This window comes from Cornus florida, unplaced genomic scaffold, assembly GCF_030987335.1.
Source record: "Cornus florida cultivar Cherokee Brave unplaced genomic scaffold, ASM3098733v1 CherokeeBrave_3.0.0_Hap2_Chr09, whole genome shotgun sequence".
Taxonomy (NCBI): Eukaryota; Viridiplantae; Streptophyta; class Magnoliopsida; order Cornales; family Cornaceae; genus Cornus; species Cornus florida.
The window spans coordinates 91,566,520-91,584,873 of record NW_026775579.1 but is presented as its reverse complement, the minus strand read 5'-3'; the positions used below and the strand labels follow the sequence as shown (position 1 = coordinate 91,584,873).

The 18,354-nt window shown below is 35.5% G+C and overlaps 1 protein-coding gene across 3 annotated transcripts; it reads left to right on the top strand.

Moving 5' to 3' along the window:
- Positions 1-13,182: 13,182 nt before the first annotated feature.
- On the top strand, positions 13,183-18,115 carry LOC132275168 (dual specificity protein phosphatase 1). 3 transcript variants are annotated; one of them, XM_059776581.1, is made up of 6 exons: positions 13,183-13,337; positions 15,490-15,752; positions 15,841-15,976; positions 16,580-16,700; positions 17,494-17,639; positions 17,861-18,115. In XM_059776581.1, the coding sequence occupies exons 2-6, from the start codon at positions 15,645-15,647 to the stop codon at positions 17,932-17,934; spliced, it is 585 nt and encodes a 194-aa protein (XP_059632564.1). In that variant the 5' UTR covers positions 13,183-13,337; positions 15,490-15,644; the 3' UTR covers positions 17,935-18,115. The 3 variants fall into 3 exon arrangements, with proteins under 3 accessions (XP_059632564.1, XP_059632566.1, XP_059632565.1); XM_059776583.1 differs by having other exon boundaries at positions 13,184-13,337; positions 17,893-18,115; XM_059776582.1 differs by having other exon boundaries at positions 13,184-13,337; positions 17,886-18,115.
- The last annotated feature ends 239 nt before the right edge of the window (positions 18,116-18,354 follow it).

The following is an 18,354-nucleotide window of genomic DNA, read 5'->3' as shown; positions in this document are numbered from 1 at the left end:
AAATCACCCCTAAAATATACATAGACCATGTATATTTATAGACAACATAAAGATGAAGAAAATCAAATAACAAATCCTTCTCAATCTCTAATTCACATGTCTCAAATCTAATATGATTCCAATATCAAGTTGGGCTATGAGTGAGAATCATTTAGGCTTGTTATTTTATTGGCTACAATGAATTAATAATTGGCCCGATTCATGGACCCAATTCAATCAATTCATAAATTAATTTCTACTCCACTAAAAGAAATTAATTGAACTCCAATTAAATAATAAATAACCTCTAAGTCAATATTGCACTTTGACCCCTCTATGCATAATTAGTTATCGGATAAATAAAGCCATCAATCCGACTACTTAATTAATATATTTATTTTGGTACCTTTGATTATTTCTGGCTCGATCACAATAAAATATTTGTTTGACAAAAATAATAATTTAAATAAATAAATATATAATAAATCATTTTGTCTAAAAACACACGAAGACCTTCGAATTTACTTTGTGATCAACCATAATCAATACAAAATAAATACAAGTAGTAATGATGCAAATATTGAAAATATAATCCTCTAACTATTAATTATATAACTACCCAAAGTGTAGATCTAAGGATCCCGAAGAATCCGCCGAATAAATCAAAATAATTATTAATTAATAAAAGAGTTTATATTTTTCTCATACTTAAGAGTCAAATGTCATGACGGTGATAGGGAGCAATTGTATACGACGGCTCCCACAATATATCTCAACCTAACGCGGATTCAATTTAAGTCTTAATTAATTATGAGTCAATCCATAATTACCGACTATAAATAATTTATGATTACTATTTATAATCATGTATTGATCGCCATCACATACATATATAAATATCCCTTGTAATCGAGTGGATACTTTCAATTCTATAATGAATCGAAACATAATACATTGAATTCACCAATTGTATATAGCATAAATATTTCAGAAACGTCAGGAACATATGTCACTATAATCCAGATAGGAATTTGCTATGCCAGGGCATATAAATCCCAACAGTCTGAGTAAGGCCTCTAAAGAGAGTCGAATCTGAATCTACACACGAGAAAAGGAAGCTAGGCACATTAGATTGGAGCAAATAAAACTTACCATCCGTGTGATACACAGACATCACATCCTCGCGATACCAATGAGACTGGAGCAAGCTAAAGATGGGATTGTAAAGGTAGACACCGCAACTAGTGTTTTTTGTGCACGAGGTGCTGGGTGGTCCACCGCAATACAAACAGACAGAGCCCTTCGCGGCTTTACATTTTGAGGTGCCACACTGAATTGGCCTCCCGAATGTTGTGTGCAAAATATCACAGTTTAACCACACAAATCGGCCTCCAAGATCAATCACTCTGTCCACCAAGTTGTGGGGAGTTCCTATGTCGACCGAAGTGAAGTACTGGAGGGTCACTTTTGTCTTTCTTTATGGGAAATATTAGGCTCTGGCGGGGCTTTGGGGACGGTGACGCCCCACGTGAGAATGAGAAAGAAAATGAAGCAACAACAAGGAGAACCAAGAAGAGGAAATGATGGAAGAAAGAAGCCATTGATGTAATACCCTAATTTTAAAAGGATAGTCTCGGTATTTATTTATTTGTTTTAATTATATTTTTAATTATTTAATTGATTATTTGACTAATTGCTTATGTATTTTATTGAATTAGGTATTACTTGATTATTTGATTATGTGTCTATGTATTATTTGTATTTGTCTATGTGTTAATTGTTTAATTAGATTATGTGCTTAAATGGTGTTTTGATTAATTGTAAATTAAATGTTTTCTTTTCTTTTATTATTTTATTTTATTTTTCTTTTATAGTTATGGTTAGTAATAATGGGCCAACCAATTGGGTCCCATGGACTACTTAGATAGGAGGTTGGATGTGTATGGGTTATTACCCATGGATAGTTGTGTATGTATATATATATATATATATATATATATATATATATATATATATATATATATATATATTATATACATATATAAAAAGGAAAATAATTTATTAATTACTTTTATAGTAACTTGGGTAGTAATATTTAATCTGATGTATATGTTTTATATTTAAATAATAAAAATATACTTAGATTTGATACGTTCTATGTTTTAAGTTACTTTATAATATTATGGTAACTTAAGTATTATTGGATAATTTATTAATAAATAATGGAATGTGTATAATTTATTTATTTAATAAACATATACATAAATTATATACGTAACTTATTTTACTTACCTTTTTAATATATAAAAAAGGGAAAGTAAGTTATTAATTACTTTTATGGTAACTTAGGTAGTAATATTTAATCTGATGTATATGTTTTATATTTAAATAATAAAAATATACATAGATTTGATACGTATTATGTTTTAAGTTACTTTATAATATTATGGTAACTTAAGTATTATTGGATAATCCATTAATACATAATGGAATGTGTATAATTTATTTATTTAATAAACATATACATAAATTATATACGTAACATATTTTACTTACCTTTTTAATATTTTAATTTTTTTTTTTTTTTAAGTTGTCATGGATTGGGAAAAGGGTTAGGGTTATTTTATTTAGCCTATAAATATATAGCTATAGGTTGTAAAAGGGGGTTAGAAATATTCACGTGATATATTTTAAAGAGAGAGAGAGTTAAAGAGGGAATGAGGAAAAAAAAACCCTGTAGAGAGAAAATCAAGGAAGAAGAAGTTTAACTTTCGATCCGAAAGTTTAAGGCAAGTTCTTCTTTTATCTCTTTCCCTTTGATTCGTGTTTCTGTACATGCCTAGGAAATTTCAGAATTTATTAAACACATAAAATTAAATAATTATGCATGTTTAATTGGATTAGAACATAGGTTTTTTGAATTTGGTTCATATCTGTTCTTGTGTTATAAATTGATAAATGCATGATTTTGATTTGATTTCCGGTGTGAATTTTTACATATTTAAATTATGTATTTTTCATATCTGTAGAATGATGGAACGTAGAAACATGCCTAGAATTTCTGAACCTTAAATAGGAACTAGGTTTGAGTTTAAATAAATTTAAATAGACTCAATCATAATGATGCTTACTAGTTAAATGTTTTAAACAAACGAATGAATTTAATCTTTTAATATGTTTTAGCAATTGAGATTAAATGTGTAGGATGAATTGGATATGGAGAATGCTTATTTGACGGTATAATAAAATATCATCATATGTATAAGATTCAGTTTATGTAGGACATATGATATAGGAAGTTTAAATAAATAATAAGTCATTCCTATTTTGTGATAACTTGATATCATATTATCATAGTTATTTCTAGATTGTTTGATGTATTTCCTTAATCGTTACATTAATTGTTAGATTGTGTGGTTTAATGCACCGATATGGGACGGTGGCATTTTAGGGACGGATTAACTTATCAGTTAAGTCGTACCTATTTTATATAAGGGAATGGATTAACTAAAATGTTAAGTCCTACTTATATTCAAGTCAGGTCAGCTGAACAAGTTGAATGACTTATGGAGGATTAATTTATTATATAAGGGAATGGATTAACTAAAATGTTAAGTCCTACTTATATTCAAGTCAGGTCAGCTGAATAAGTTAAATGATTTATGGAGGATTAATTTATACTGAATAGAATGGTTACTAGATTATATATATATAAGTATGGTGCCATGATATGAGCTTGAGTCTCAAGATCAGTGGTTAGGGTGCGTATATCACCAGGGATGTGTAGCTAGATATAGTGTAGTTGTGTACCCTGGTAGGTCTAGGTATTCATGCCCACTATATGTGCATTTTGTATGTTGCCTACTATTCAGGTTGAGACAACCCTATAGTCTAGTGAGATTCCTTTAGTGTGTGTGTATATATATATATATGGACTACTAGTTACTATTGGATTGACTAGGATGTATACGTGTATCGGATCTCTGCTTGGACTGTAGTAGAGTAGAACTTGTTTGTGGGCCTGACCCACTATTATTTTTCAGGTATTCGTCAGGAGTAGAGGTTGTTCGTGCTGAGCAGGGATCAGTCTACTTTATTCTTCCGATGCTACATAGGAGTTCCTTTATGATTCAGTTTCCTGATTTAGACAGTTATTGCTGTCATTTGTTTAGTTTGGATTTTCTAGGGGTCCACACAATATGAATTCCCGAGTTGTATTTTGGAGGATCAGTTGTATCAGAAGAGTTTATTAATTAATGGAAATATATTCTGAGGTTTATTATTAGATTATCATTTTAGTTTTTTGTCAGCATTTTATTTATTCTTCTTTATTCTTTTGTACTCTGTGTTCGTTTATCATCAATTTGTTTTAATATCCTCGGGTATTCGGGCGTGGGCCTGGCCAACCCGCATTCAAAAATCCGAGATTATCACAATTGAAAAACAGATTGAGAGCATAAAATTGACAAAGCCAAGTGTTTCTATTTATGCTAGTAGTTTCAGCCATTGTGGTTGGTTAGTCAAAGATGATGTACCTCGCCATATGGTCCATTTTATTTTTATAACATAAACATCCATTGATTTTTGTACATTTTTGTTATCCAACAATATAATACTTCATTCATTAATTCAGAAAAACTTGCTTCCATTATGGTACGAAGATAACATATCTGGACCTACTTTAATTGTGTAAAATCACATTAATTATGAAATTCGAGGTATTCCACGTGCAAGCTTTCCATTTTTTAGTTAGACGATGTGCCTTGAAACCACGTGGTCCATAATTATTTTTTTATATATAACGCATACTTTTATTTAACTTTTTGGTTCTCAATGCGATACTTTAGTCATTAATTGGGAAGTACTTGCCCATTGTCTGTCAATTTGTCATGGCAGAGATTCATTGCATATATAATTAATTATAGTGTAAAATGCATTAAACCCCCTTAAACTATTGGTCATTTGCAAGAAACCCTCCTGAACTACAAAAAACTCCCCTGAACTATGATTTTGTTGCAATTTACCCCCTAGAACTATTGGTCATTTGCAAGAAACCCCCCTGAACTACAAAAAACTCCCCTGAACTATGATTTTGTTGTAATTTACCCCCCTGAATTATGATTTTGTTGCAATTTACCCCCATGACATCAGCTTCCGGCACCGAAAATTTTGAAAGACCAGTTTATCCTTATAACACACTGTGTCGTTTTAACTTATACACTTTTTACATTTTTTTTTTTTTTTCCCGCCAAAAGATATTTTTCACCCAATACAACCCAAAACAGAGAGCTAGAGAGAAAAAGAGAAGAGACTAAAGAAATCCGAGGTCGGCTGGATGGCTCGGTCTCGGATGATAACGGATTGTGCGTGGAGGACTCGGCTATGGTGAGAGCTCAGTTAACTCTGCCGTGAACTGTGGAGGCGATGGCGAGCTCAAGGGGGCTCGACGGTGAACTGTGGACGACTGTGTGCTCGAAACACGGACAGCGGTGTGCTCGGTTATAGAGATGGCGGAATGGGCCGGCGAGCTTGGAATGGACCGACGAGCAAGGTGAGCTGAATAGCGGATAAGGCGGTGACGACGATGGGCTGACGCAACGATGCAGAGAAGTGTGATATATATGGCCGACGGATCTGGCGGGTGGTACAACGACTATGATGGAGCTATGACAGGAGACCCACTGATCCCAACAACAGATTCCTTGGCTTATCCAAACACTCCTCAGACGACATCTACCACTCCGATCCCAGCCACATATTCCTCGGCTTCATCGTCCCTTTCAGTCAATTAATTCGTGCGGATGGGGTAAACTGCAAAAATATATATAATTCAGGGGGATTTTTTGCACATACTCCAATAGTTCAGGGATTTTTTTTGTAACTTTTATAGTTCAGGGGATTTTTTGCACATACCCTAATAATACAGGGGGGTTTAATGCATTTACCCTTAATTATATTATACTAGTACGAAGATAAGATCTGGACAAAACGTTTCGTGAAATAACGTTTTGAAATTCGAGCCTTTCGGCGTGCAAAGTGTTATGCCTGTCAAATGAACTCAGCTAGCTAGATTTAACCTTTTGATTTAAAAGAACAAAGATAATTAAAGCTATCCCCAATTTCAAAAATTAAAAGTTATTTTATATATGTAATTATTTTATTCTATTCAATTCTAATTTAAAATAAACATTTAAAATATACTCAAATTTATTTTTTTCATTATTAAACATTTTAGTGAAAAAATATTTAGGCTTCATGGAGCCAAACGCATCTTATATATACTCATTTTACTTTCTATTCAAATATAGATCTAATTTTAAATTATAATAAGCTGAATGATTATAATAGGACCTAAAAATTTAAAGTAGAGTAGAATTAACACACAATCATTTGTATTCATTTTACTTTTCATATTCTAATTCAATTTTCAAAAATTAGACCGTTGCATGACAATTCCCCTCAAATAGTTCTGCTCGGTATCCATAGACCACTCCTGGAATATATCTGCTGATTTCTTTATCTTTTAACTCTTTTATCTTATTCATTCCCCTATCCATCATCACGGGGAACGGCATCAGGGACTTGGGTATTAACTATATATATATATATATATATATATATATATATATTGGGACTGACTATATATTTTAAAATATTAGTTTTCTAATGAGAAATATTAGAAATTTAATTTTTTTTTTTCTAATATCTTATTTTAAAATATAGGAGTTCACGTATGGGACAATAGCTCTGTATTCGATTAAATTTGTGATATTGAACATGGAAATAATTAAGTTAAGGAGTACAACGTACTCACTTGGGCTACTGGGAATGGATGGAATCCATCAAATACGTTAGTAGGTAGTTAGTAGGTACGTATGAGCATTTGGGAAACACATTATCCAATTTATTTTTCTTGTACATAGCGCTTTATTTGGGTGGTGTTTCGAAAAAGTGTTATAGAGTGAAATACTTTATCTAGTTCTACACTAAATTATTTCTCTCTTTCATTCTTTAGTTATTTTTTTGCTTCACTCTCTCTATACGAAAAACATGCTTTGGACTCAAATTTGTTCCTCAACCAAACCCAAATTTGTCTCTCTTTCTCTTTCCTCTCACTCTATGTATACAAACATAGAAGATCGAAGATTAAAATTTTAAATTGGGAGGACTAAAAAATATTAGTTTTAGAAAAACATATGGATTCAAAAAGAATATGAATGGTTAGATAATTCAATGTAACTTGTGAAAAATAACTTACAGAAATTTATTTTATAAATTATTTGGGGTAAAATGATTTACATAAAAAATAATTTACTAAACTTGGAGTCTCCCAAATACCGAAAAATAAAGAAAATAATTTTTGAATAGTAATATTTTAGGGTGAAACAAAGACAAAGGTGGAGTTTCACTGTTGGAAGATTACAAAGAAGAGATCATTACAGAAATTGTGGGTCATTTCCAGAGGCTACTAGGCTCTTCCCCTCCATCAACTCATCTCACCTCTGAACTGCAGGTATTTTTTAATGTCCAAGTTCCATCACATCTGCAGCAAATACTTGATGAAATCCCTTCCCCTTTGGAAATACAAACATGCATGTTCAAGCTCAATAGGGACAAAGCTCCTGGCCCAGATGGATACAATGCCGCTTTCTTCCAAAAGAGTTGGGGAATTGTGGGGAGATCAGTAACTAGAGCTATCACTGAATTCTTCACCAATGGAAAGCTACTCTCAGAAGCAAACAATACATACATCTCACTTGTCCCAAAATGTCAAAATCCATCATCTATACATGATTACAGGCCAATCTCTTGCTGTAATACAGTGTATAAATGCATTGCAAAGCTGCTTGCAACCAAGCTCCAATCCACCTTACCACACATCATTGACAGCTCTCAATCAGCTTTTATCCAAGGAAGAAAGATCACTGATCCTATCCTCTTGGCTCATGAACTACTTAGGGGCTACCACAGGCATAATGGACCAGCCAAATGTGCCATTAAGGTGGACCTTATGAAAGCATTTGACTCTGTCAAATGGGATTTCATTTTGAGTTGCCTAACACTGCACCACTTCCCAAGTAAATTCATCTCTCTCATACATGCCTGCATTTCCTCACCCTCTTTCACTATTGCAATTAATGGTGAATTCAAGGGCTACTTCAAGGGGAGGAGAGGGTTAAGACAGGGAGACCCTATTTCCCCCTTTCTTTTTGTTATTGTGATGAATGCACTGTCCTCTATCATTAACATCTTTATAAGCAGGGTTGAGGCTTTCAGATACCACTAGAGATGTGGAAAACTAAAGATTACTCACCTATCATATGCTGATGACCTGCTTCTCTTTTGCCATGGAGACATTACATCAGTGTCAGTGATCAAGTCAGCAATGGACTACTTCAGTACAATGTCTGGTCTTGACATTAATACATCCAAAAGCACAATTTTCTTTTCTGGGGTGGACCTTCTCACTCAGAACAACATTATTTCATTGCTAGGAATTGAAGCAAGCTCTCTCCCAGTCAAGTACTTAGGAGTACCTTTGATTTCCACTTGCCTAAAGTCATCCCACTGCAGCCTCTTAATTGAGAAAATCACTAAAAGGGTATCACATTGGTCCTCTAGGTCACTTTCTTATGCAAGCAGATTACAGCTCATCAAGGCTGTCCTAGTCTCAACACAAATATATTGGTCAAGCATTTTCATCCTCCCTAAAGCAGTGATCAATGAACTTAACAAGATTTTAAGATCATTTCTTTGGTCTGGCCCTGAAATGAGATTAACTGGAGCTAAAGTGTCATGGGGGAAGGTTTGCAGACCAAAAGAAGCTGGAGGGTTGGGGATTCCAAACTTGGAATTGGCAAACAAGGCTGGAATTATGAGGTTCATTTGGGATTTACAAACAGATACTAATGGCAGACTTTGGATTCAATGGTGTCACACTCATCTCATAAAGAGTAGGAATCTATGGGAGCTCAATATTCCTCACTCTTGCTCTTGGAGCTGGAGGAAGATGCTGCAACTAAGACATCCGGCTAGACTTCTCTTAAAGCACTCTATTGGCAATGGGACAGACACTTCCTTTTGGTTGGATAATTGGGCTCCAGGAGGACCACTTTGTTCCAGATTTCCCACAACAATTCTCACACAAGCAGGCTTAAGTCATGAAACCACAATGGACAACTTTATTGTTGGTTCAACTTGGTCTTTTCCACCAGACATCATAACCTCCATCCCTGAATTGCTGCAACTCCAACCTCCACTCCTAGCTAGGAGAGATAAGAAGAGATGGACAGCTTCCTCAATAGGTATGTTCAGCCTAAGTCACACAACTTCCTTCCTTCAAGGGCAATATCCTAAAGTCCATTGGCACAATCTGGTATGGTCCTCACCAATCATACCTAGAATGAAGCTAAACCTATGGCTGGCTGTGCAATCAAGGTTGCCTACATTGGATAGCAGATCAATGAGAAAACATACCAACGCTTGTGCTCTTTATCAAAATCAGCTTGAATCACATGAACATCTATTCTTTAAATGTTGTTTCACTTCTCCAATTTGGCGATTTATCAAGGAGAAAAGTCAATTCTATACAACTATCACAAATTGGGAGGAATTAATTTTTTACATCAGTGAAAGATGAAAAGCAAAATCGGTCCCAAACCTGCTTAGGAAGGTATGTTTCTCTTCCACTGTGTACCATATTTGGGAAGAAAGGAATGAAAGAATCTTCACGAAGAAGAGAGCTTCTCAGAGGGTCGTCCTCGCTCGGATTTGTTCCACCATCACTGCAATTCTAAAGCTTGGCTTTCTGCAAGATTGTTCCACAGCGAGAAGAATTCTTTCAGAATGGAACCTATCCCCCTCATGTTGTCGTCCTCCGCCGCGTCCACCAGATTGAAGAAAGCTCCGGCTCAGTCGCCGGAATCATTGCCCTAGAGTCACCGGAGTGCTTTGGCAAATAACCACCATTAACGGGCATTAACAACCGTTAATTATGGCTATTTGTTTCTAGGCTTAAACAGTATGGGTTTTTGGCTTCAATGTATGGGTAGGCAGTAGGATGGGCCTGGGCTACACTGTGTATTGGTCCAAATTGGGCTTGTTCTCCCCAAAGGGGCTGCTTGGCCAATTGGCCTTCGTATGTAAACATTTCTTATATTTATAATATTTGCTTAAAATTCCAAAAAAAAAAAAAAAAAAAGATTACTCATGATTTTTGGTGACTCGACCCCGGCCTAACCTCCCCTTTAGGGAAGCCAAGTTTTGTGGCTATTGTCTATTTGATGATTTTTATTTATTTTTTGTTTTTTTCGGGGTAGAATGGATAAGAATACATTTTAAGCAGTTGTTTACTAATTCATGGTTATCCTGGTGTTGGCACCATGTTTCTAATCTGCTCCGCCCTGTACCGGAATAAAGATTAGACAAAAAAGACCAATGCATTTTCAAACAACTGGTGGTAACAATATTCTTTGAAAATTAAGGATCACATACATTACATAGTAAATCACATCAAATTCAAAGCTATTAGTAGTAATAGGTTGGTACATGTTACATTTTGAAAGGCTAAAACTGAATCATAGGCAGCATGCTTGTAAACAAAATGAGCCATTAATCTTGAACTTAACTTCCACGTTCACCCTTAAATTTAAAAAAATCTGTTCTGGGAACAACTTGTATCCCGAAGCAGCAGCGAAGAGCTAAACCCAAGTTTCGATAAAGCTATATCAAACTCGAGTAGATTGTGTTCCAATTGATACCCCCACATTTCACCATCAAGTTGGCACCAAAAATTCTCCAATAATTACTTGCCACTACTAGGTAGTTTGCAGCGTGGCATTTATTACAGCAATCGTATCGTGGTTGGTCAAAGACGACGTGCCTTGATTGAAACCCGGGCCATGTGGTCAATTTTATTTATTTGTATAACATATAGTATATGGTTAATTCCATTGATTTTTTTTTTTTTTTTTGATCAATTTATGATACTACTTCATTCATTAATTTGTCGTCGTCATGAACCAATCTCGTCGCTGCCGTCGGAGAATGAGACCCAGGTTGCCGTCGGAGTTACAGCATGGACAACACGATCTCCACGCAACAATACCAAAGGCGCGTCAGATCTACTCGCACCAACAGCAGGGGCGCATCACGTTCATGCGTCGCCCTCAATATCACTCACACTAGTCTTCTCCGTAGCTCAACTCATAGCTCCACACTGGAGTTCATGGTATTGATAAAACGAGTTTTCTCTGTAACTCGTCGGAGCCTCTGACCCACTTCCTTCCCGGTCGTCATCCACCACCGAAATCCAGCACCGACCCACGTTGGGATACCGGTGTATACACCTATACATATACCACTGTTTCGCCGAAACCGTGACTCTTACAGTCGCCACCATCGCCGTCAACCGTTTCAGTCCTCTACCACCACCAGTAAAATCAGAGCACCGCAGTCTTTGCCCACCGTTCCGTCCTGCATCGCTGCCGATCAGAATTCTTGCGGCCGCCACCAATTGTTGTGGCAGTGATGTGGCTACTGGGAGTCCCTTAGAAAAGGGTGTAATAGGAAGATAAAGGTAAATTGGGATTTTAAATTTAGGGTAAAGTGCAAATAACCCCCCTGAACTATGGGGAAATTTGCAACTAACCCCCTGAACTATCAAAAATGCAAAAAACCCTTCAAATTATACAAAAAAGTTGCAGATCACCCCATCCGGTGACCGGCCGTCCAAAAATGAGCGCGTGATTCACACGCGACAGACAAACTAAGTTTTTTGGACAATAATGCCCTTCTATATATGAAAATACCAAATTATCCTATAACCACCACCACCGTCGTCTACGACCACCACCACCTTCTGCAACCACCAACATAACCACCACCACCGTCCGCAACCACCAACATAACCACCACGAAACCCTCATGAACTCATGCCAAAACACACCATTAAACGAAATCAAACCCACCACCATCACTACCACCTCCATCGGCATCTCAACGGCACACCACCAAACCCAATCGAACCAGTACACAAACCCACAACCACCACCCCAATCCCGCCACCACCATCACCCGTCATCACCAACCACAGCCCAACCTTCTCTCCATCAAACCCATCACACACCGTGAAACCAAACCCCCACTAACCCACTGCCATCACCCCCTTCAATCACAATCTCTGGTTCTCCCTCGGGAACGAAAGCGGCATGGAACTGCTACTCGGTGGCGTCGGATTCCGGTCTGATAGCGGAGCACTAGTATGGGCGGCGATGGATCCGTATGCGAGCAACGAAGCTTTCAATTGCAGCAACGGCGATCTGTTCAAGTGGAAGCACTTGTGGAGAATGATTGCGGAGTAATTTGGGGTCGATGAAAACGAGAAATGGGTGACCGTCCCGATCGGAACAGGGAGGTTGGCGGATGAGGCGAAGCTCGGCCGCTATGCAGCTAAGCCGCAACCAGCCCATCGCCGCGAGTTAACCATGGCCGAACCAGCCCATTGCCGTTCAGCCCACCTTGCTCGCCGGTCCTCTCCACCATCCGAGCTCGTTCCAGCTGTCACCGCAAGAGACGGTGGCGGGGCAGGCGCAGGAGATGACGGCAGCGAGATCCCAGCGGCGACGAGGATGATTTTGGGTTTTGACGCGTCGACTCCGCATCGTCACCATAATCGCTGACTTACCTCCTCTTTTGTCACCATAATCGCCGCCGCCGCCACCATCTTTTTCCTTCATTTTCTTCATGATTCAATCTCCAGCCTGATGCTTCTCTCTCTCTTCAATCTCCAATGTTATATATATATATATAAACACATATATATAAATTCAGTTTAAAACCAGAAATATATATATATATATAAACGCATATATATTTATATACCTTATACAGTAGTGAATAATCATAAGGGCAATTCAGACTTTTTATTTTTCCGGTTAAGTCGGTCACCGGAATGGACTGAAATGTAACAAATTCATAGTTTAGGGGGATTAGTTGCAATTTGTCAATAGTACAGGGGTTATTTGCACTTTACCCTTAAATTTATTTTATGTCATGTTTTTGTTAAAAAATGTGTCAGAGGAATTTATTTAGACCTTTTTTTAAAACAAATTTATATACTAAGATACATATTTTAAAGAGGAGAAATTATTTGTCCACAAAACCTATATTACTGTGATTTTTTACATTTAACCCTTTATTTTTTTGGGTGTGGTTTTTTAACGATCTGTGCTTCTCCTTATGCGAGAACGCACGTATATCTAGATATTATCGAATACTAGCGATACAAGGAGGACTCTTATTATAGTCGTCGTTCATATATGCATCTACAATCTTTGTTATATTGTGAGATTGTTGTGGTGAGTCTTCTTCTTACTTTGTGAAATATTCAGTTTCTGCCCAACAATCTAAGTAATCTGATCTCAAATCTGTTTTTAGTAAATATTATTTCTGTATTAATTCTCATCTGCTTACTTTTACCTTCCAATTGGAATTTCTATTTGATATTACTTCAAATCTTTCTAGGTTTATTTGCTGTAATCCTGTTTTGTTTGTTGGAACTCGTTTTCTTGAATTACCGAGGTTTTACATTTTCGTAAAGAATGTTAACTTCGGCATATTGCATAGTTAATATGCATATGTGTGTCAGTGTGTGTATAGATGTATAGATTTGACTAAAATCAAACCAGCAACCCTATATTTGCAGAAAAGGGTTTATACCATCTGGAGATATATACCGCTGTTGCACTTTTAATTCATTAGTATATTGGTAAATCACTGTAGTGCTTTTCTCTTGTATCAGTATTATCCATAATCTGTTGCTCCATTTTGCATTTCAATTGATTTACGTTTTTTTTTTTTTTTTTTTTGGTCTTTTGTTTCTTTTTTCTTTCACCCTTTTGCATTGATTTTGTAATTTTATTTAAAAACACTAATGATGAGGCCATTGAATTATTACATTTCTATTTTGTTTTGGCAAACATTGGATCCTCATATTATGTGAGGAAGTTGTGTGAGAACCTAAAAGGCTAGAACAAAATGTGAAAGTGTGATTTCCACCTTACACCCTAGATGCCCCCTTATTAGCTTCTTCGGATGAAGAATGTTTTCGTGTCATTAAATTATGTATGTGTGAGGCATTCCAAAAGCTATTATATTCTTAAATTTCTATTTGCTTTTTCTAGCTCTTTCTCTGCACTCTGGTCACTTTACATTGACTTTTGCGTTACTCCAAATGGGTAAATTTTTTTTGTTATGCCACATGCTTTTGCCTTTAAATTGGAGTAGTTTCTTCTATTTGTGATTATAATTGGTCTCACCATCCAATAGCGATGTGTTTAGCGCTTGTTTGGTTCAATTTTTATATTTCTGGGAGCTAAAGATAAAAAATTGCACAAAAATTTGTTTGGTTGACAGTTTCTAAAACTATGTTAAAATAAGGTCTGTTTTCTGAGTTCTTAAGAATTGTTTTTAGAAAACTGAACCAAGCAGTACCTAATTTTCTCTCTCTCTCTCTCTCTCTTTTTTATATTAATTTAAACGTAGAGTGATAGGGTGTGAATAGGGAAAACTAATGAGCATGCTAAATGTAAATGTAGCACACTAAACCACATATAGATGGCTATGTTTAGGTGTTTTATTTTCTACAAAGGTCCTCTTGGGAGACTATGTCCACCATTGGAAGATTGCTCATGATTTTTTGTGGAAACTAAAAAGAAACTCTAATAAATTTGGCAAGTTTTTCTCTAATCATTCAGAAAATCAACTCTCTTTATAGGCTTCATCCACAGTCGACTTAAAGGGGTTCTTTGATGGTACTTTGAATGAATTGGAAGCAGTTGCTTACTAATTCTTTGTTATACTGGAGTTTCCCATGCCTCTAATCTGCTCCTGTACTGTATTTTTGAAGTATCTTACTCTCTGTCGTTTTGTTAAAGATTGTTTTGACACACTGTTTGCATAATCTCCGATGTGAAATTTGATTCACATGTAACACTTGGACACATTCAAAAGTATGTCATTTCTCCTTAAAAATATATGGATGATATAAGACGGCAAAATTGGCCACATTCAAAAAAATTGGGCTATATGAAGGAGAATTAGAAGTCTTGACATGTTTCTGGGGCTTTATGCTTGACACTATTTTCTGACACTTAATTGTGATTTGATTCAAAGGAACCATTGATTTCCTTCAGCATTGCATTCGAAGTTAGTTCTTCAAGACGGTGACAATGTTTGTTTGGGGTTCACGGGATTCGAGATTCATTCATAACTTCATTAGTGAAAACCATGCATAGCTGAATTTACTTGTAAAACCATTTCCAAAGAGGAAAGAACCTTTAACTGGCCATCTATATCAATTTCAGTTATTGAAATCACTACTTAAGTAAATCCCTGAAGTTGGTTGAAATTGGATTATGTATAACACCAGTGCTTCATGTTTGGGTATATGATATTATGACTCTAAGCTTATCTTATGTTCTGGGAACCTATATTTTGATACTTGTGCAGGATGGTTGTTCTCGTGGTGTGAAATTGATATAGAAAAAATTTCATGTTCGAGGAATTTTTTTATACTGCAAAAAAAGCCTCAAATTTTTTACTATTCGAGACTGTTCTAGAGGAGAAAAGGAAAGAAATAGAAAAGGTTGTCCGCCTGACTAGAAATGGACCGGATTGATGAAACCCGTAGGGATCAAATTGCAGCACTTTGGCGAGCTGTGTGCGCTACAAAATTCAACAGAGAGGACAATGTTCCATGCCAAATTGAAGAGGTAAGAACACTGGGAGCTTGTAACTGACATTTTAGTGTTTAATTCATTATCATTCTTATTTTCTTTTTAATTTTTCTTCGATTCTTAGGGTCTTTTCCTGGGTTCCGTTGGAGCTGCAAATAACAAGAATGTATTGAAAAGCTTGAATGTCACTCACATTTTGACTGTGGCCAATTCATTGGCACCTGCACATCCAAATGATTTTATATACAAAATTATTGATGGTATGAAAATTTTGATATTTGTGTAGCAAGTATGATTTTTTTATATTGATATATTAATGAGTTTCTTTTGAACTGAATTACTTAAGATTCACACTACGTAAGTATACCACCGGGCCACTAACTTTGTTGATATGATCTCTAGTCCTTAAAGGAGAGGTTGAGAGTTCAAGCCCTGCGAGGGGCATTGTTGTGGGTGTATGCGTTTGCTAAAACTTTCAGGAAAAAAAAAAAAATTATGGCATAACTAAAAAGAAGAAAATAATTAATTCATGATGACATTTCATTAGTTTATTATCTTCAAGGAGGTTTATGTATTTTACTTTAAAATAAAATAAATTTGCAGTATCGCGCTGCCGTTATGTCGTCTTTACTTGGGCCTTTAAGATTTACATAATTACTCTGTTATACGCCTGGATTTTCTTAAACAGTTGTAGGTCCATCTTCATATTTTATTTTTTTTTAATTTATTTTTTTTTTTCTTTTTTTTTTTTTTTTTTTTTTGTGGCTTATCTGAAGTTTATGGTATTCTAATTTTGAAGCCATATTGTGCATTAAATATGAAGTTCTTAACAATCTTATCATGTTCTTTGTGACTTGAGGTAGTCCCAGACAGAGAATCCATAAATATAGCACAGTATTTTGATGAATGTTATGATTTCATTGATGAGGCTAATAGAATGGGTGGTGGTGTCTTGGTTCATTGCTTTGTGGGGAAATCCAGAAGGTGATAATTCACGTCCTATTTAGCTTACTTACTTTACAGGGTAATATTCTTATATCTATTGAAGAAATATTATTGTATGTTTGATATGCAATGTGAACGAGTTGGTCCATTAATGTTAAACATGGTTTTAGATTCTACATTATATACATTGGTTTTGTAAACCCCCTGCAATCTTGTGGGGATTGAAAATACACTTTCAACTCAGATACAGTTTTAACTTTTATCTGTCAGAACTATATTACTTTGCCTAGTGGTTTAAATGGACCAAGTTGAGCTGAATACTGGAACATTTGAACTTATCAAAAAAGAATACTGGAATATTTGAGTTTTCCCAGTCAACATAGATCGGATTTGAGTTTGACCTGAGTTTGGTCAAATCCTAAACTAGATTCTGTTAGCATATTTGTGAGTTTACGCTTGGCTGGATATGGATAAGTCATTTTCTGATGAACATTGTTTTGTTCTCTAATCTGCTTCAGTTGAAATTACTCGTGCTTATGAATTTCGGAAATATAATAGGGAAAAAGAGGGGGAAAAACAACTAAATCTCATTGCTTTAATATTATATATGGAAGGTCTAGTAGGTAAGATTTTGGGGCTTAAAGATAACGGAGTCGTTTGGACGCTGCACATCTTTACATTTTATTGGTTTTGTTTAGTATCCTAATTGTCTGAAAGCCCATTAGAAACGTTTTTTTCAAATATAATTGTATTTGGTATATGAGTTTCTGGCATCTGTTTGAACTTTTCAAGTCAGACTAACATTGACAAACTTTTTTGTTCTACCTTGCAGTGTGACTATGGTTGTTGCTTATTTAATGAAAAAGCATGGTATGAACATGTCTAGAGCTTTGGAACATGTGAAAAGTAGACGACCACTGGCATCTCCTAATTCTGGTTTTGTTTTACAGTTACAGAACTTTGAGAAAGCTCTTCAAGGTAAATAATCCTGATAACATAGTTTATTTTGATGAATTGAATGGAGACATTAATGTACCTGTAGCTGAAAATTGTTTTGTGTTTAAAATGGTCGTGTTCTTCTTCAATGTAACGACTTTTGAAATGAAAACAAACATCACTGTATTTTGATGCCCTAGTAAATTAATTGCGGGATTCTGCTCTTTTCATATTTCCTTGTTCTTTCCACTGATTACAAATAGTTTTCAACTTCTTCTGTTTGACGAGCTTGCAGGGATCAAAACATGAAGGACACATGAAGTTCAGCACTTTCTAGCAATATGCGATTGGTTTGTGTACTACTTTGGTGAAAGCTAACGAAAAGCAAATTAAAAACATATATGGATATTTCTGATCAAGCTTGTTTCTTCTATTTTCTTTTCTTCCAATAAGTGAAGCTTAAAATTGATCTCTTCTTATTCAAGTAATTTTAGCTGTCCGCTCAATTTGACTCTAAACTCCTGCATGAATAGTAGTATGTTTGACAATCAAAGTAAAAGGCAATGGACTGTGTTGCGAAGCTTTTTTTTTTTTTGTTTGTTGTGTTTCATGAAAGCATATGCTGCTTTGGAATCATTTTTTTTTTTGGAGGAGGCAGAAAAATGGTGATGACAGAAATAGTTGTGGGAATCACCCTAGCCTTATGTTTGGTCAATCATGGAACATGCGTAAACACCTTTTTTTAGAAATTAATTTT

Excerpts from the sequence above, each read along its gene's own strand:
- LOC132275168 (XM_059776581.1), top strand. The coding sequence starts at position 15,645 with ATGGACCGGATTGATGAAACCCGTAGGGATCAAATTGCAGCACTTTGG. Across the intron at positions 15,977-16,579 it reads TATATACAAAATTATTGATG|TCCCAGACAGAGAATCCATA; the intron begins GTATGAAAATTT and ends GACTTGAGGTAG. Across the intron at positions 16,701-17,493 it reads TTTGTGGGGAAATCCAGAAG|TGTGACTATGGTTGTTGCTT; the intron begins GTGATAATTCAC and ends TCTACCTTGCAG.